The 2,193-nt window shown below is 41.4% G+C and overlaps 1 protein-coding gene across 1 annotated transcript; it reads right to left on the bottom strand.

Moving 5' to 3' along the window:
• Positions 1 to 351: 351 nt before the first annotated feature.
• On the bottom strand, positions 352 to 946 carry LOC110874231 (eukaryotic peptide chain release factor subunit 1-1). The gene has a single exon (XM_022123044.2). It carries the CDS (start codon positions 937 to 939, stop codon positions 361 to 363), a length of 579 nt encoding a protein of 192 aa, XP_021978736.1. The 5' UTR covers positions 940 to 946; the 3' UTR covers positions 352 to 360.
• Between the last annotated feature and the right edge of the window lie 1,247 nt (positions 947 to 2,193).

Genomic DNA, 2,193 nt, shown 5'->3' on the forward strand with positions numbered 1-2,193 from the left:
TTCAAAAATGCGCCATTTTCGTCCCTCACGTTCTGGAAAGGTGCCATTTCAGTCCAAAAATCATAACCCAGTTAAGTCAGTTAGTAAATAAGGACTGATTGTGTAAATTTGTAACATAAAGGACCATTTAAGTAAATATTAAACACCACCACCACTAGCCCTGCCACCACCACCACTCCGCTGCCACCACCACCGCCACCACAGCCCTGCCACCACCACCACTCCGCTGCCACCACCGCCACCGCCACCACAGCCCTGCCACCACCACCACAACCCTGCCACCACCGCCACCACAGTTTGAAACATAGTTTTTAATGCAACTTTTATGTTTTATCTCACGTAGTTGTGACGTTTCTCCATTCAAAGACGTGCAAATCGAAGCGCAGATTGACCTCCTCGCCCGTGTTTTTTCGGTAAATCGACGGTGAATTTGTGTAAAACTTCCCTCGTGTTGCCGCTTAATGTCCCGAAAAGGGTCCCGTTTCCGTCCATAATGATGAAACCGAATTTGTCGTCAGACTCCAGGAGCTCGTTTAAAGCTTCGGTGTGAAATTTATTGTCGCAAAGGTAAAGTGAAGCGTTAATCGGCTTGAATGGTTCAAAGTCGATTGTGACTTTTTTCTCTTTTCCGTCGTCGGTGACTATGGTTCCGGTGTAGAGCACGAGCCCGTTTGGTGGAACCTTGTTGTACAGCTTGAGCCTTTGTTGTGCTGAAGTTATGGCACCTAGAACCGATTGGCGGTTAACTCTACTTTTGATGTTGGAAGCGGTTCCGAACTCGTCACCGAGCATTTTAGTTACACGCGAGATTTGATCACGAGGCGGCATGATAAGAGAGATCATGCTTGTACCGTTTCCTCTTGCAGCTTCCAATGCTTTGATAAGTTTCTTAATTTTCCATATTTCAATGTTCTTATCGGTTTCCTGACCCTCTGACATTGTGACAAAGTATCTACAAAAATAAAAATAATCATATTACATGAAGACACAAAATAAAATAAACAAGAGCATGCAAATTATAAGCAAAGTCAACAATGTAGATAAAACATAAAAGTTGCATTAAAAACTATGTTCCAAACTGTGGTGGTGGTGGCAGGGCTGTGGTGGCGGTGGTGGCAGCGGAGTGGTGGTGGTGGCAGAGCTGTGGTGGCGGTGGTGGTGGCAGCGGAGTGGTGGTGGTGGCAGGGCTAGTGGTGGTGGTGTTTAATATTTACTTAAATGGTCCTTTATGTTACAAATTTACACAATCAGTCCTTATTTACTAACTGACTTAACTGGGTTATGATTTTTGGACTGAAATGGCACCTTTCCAGAACGTGGGGGACGAAAATGGCGCATTTTTGAAAAATGGACTGAAATGGCCAAAGTGACCAAACCACAGGGACGAAAATGGCAGTTAACTCTAGTTTATAAAACCTCGTAGCCATGATTCTTAACCCAAAAACATTTGTTTTAGAAAACATCTTGTAAAACATCTCGTAAAAACTCGTTAATAAAACATCGTTGTGTGACATCGTTTCGAACATCGTTTACCCACGTGAACTAAATAACGCCACGGTATGTAATATGTTAAAAACACTTATATATAGGAAGTACCAGCGGCGTATCCACCATGCTTTCATCACATTACACCCGTCCCGTTATCTAAACACTAACCAAAAACCAATCGTTTACCCAAATTGTTTAACTCGTTAAAATCGTTTTCCAAATCGTTCACAAATCGTTTCCAAATCGTTTACTCGTTTAAATTGTCCTCGTTTTAGTTGTGATAACTTATAGATGGTTGTCTCGTTAATAACATTCAAACCTTCGTGACTCGATCACCTCGCTTCTCGCTTCTCGAATTAACAAACCACCAAAGGGTAAGTTAACAACATCAGATTCAGTCGCTACCCACAACCCCCACACATAACCATGGGTGTAGTAAAGTAACGGGATTTGTCAGATCCTATGGTACCATAACCTAATACTGGTCGGTTGGGCCAAAATTAATGAATGTCATTTGTTATGTAACTACAACCATCAAGTTTTGTTCACATTATTGAAATCTTTATTAGTTTAGTAAAAATCGTTTTAATTGTTTTTGAAAATCATCGTTTAAACCTTGAAAACATTTCGTACATATGAATCATCCCAAAACATTTAAAAACAGTAAAATAGGGGAACTATGTACTCACATGGAGTGCAAAGTAT

Source organism: Helianthus annuus, chromosome 9 (assembly GCF_002127325.2).
Source record: "Helianthus annuus cultivar XRQ/B chromosome 9, HanXRQr2.0-SUNRISE, whole genome shotgun sequence".
Classification (NCBI taxonomy): Eukaryota; Viridiplantae; Streptophyta; class Magnoliopsida; order Asterales; family Asteraceae; genus Helianthus; species Helianthus annuus.

Coding starts and splice junctions, on each gene's coding strand:
- LOC110874231 (XM_022123044.2), bottom strand. CDS start 939: ATGTCAGAGGGTCAGGAAACCGATAAGAACATTGAAATATGGAAAATT.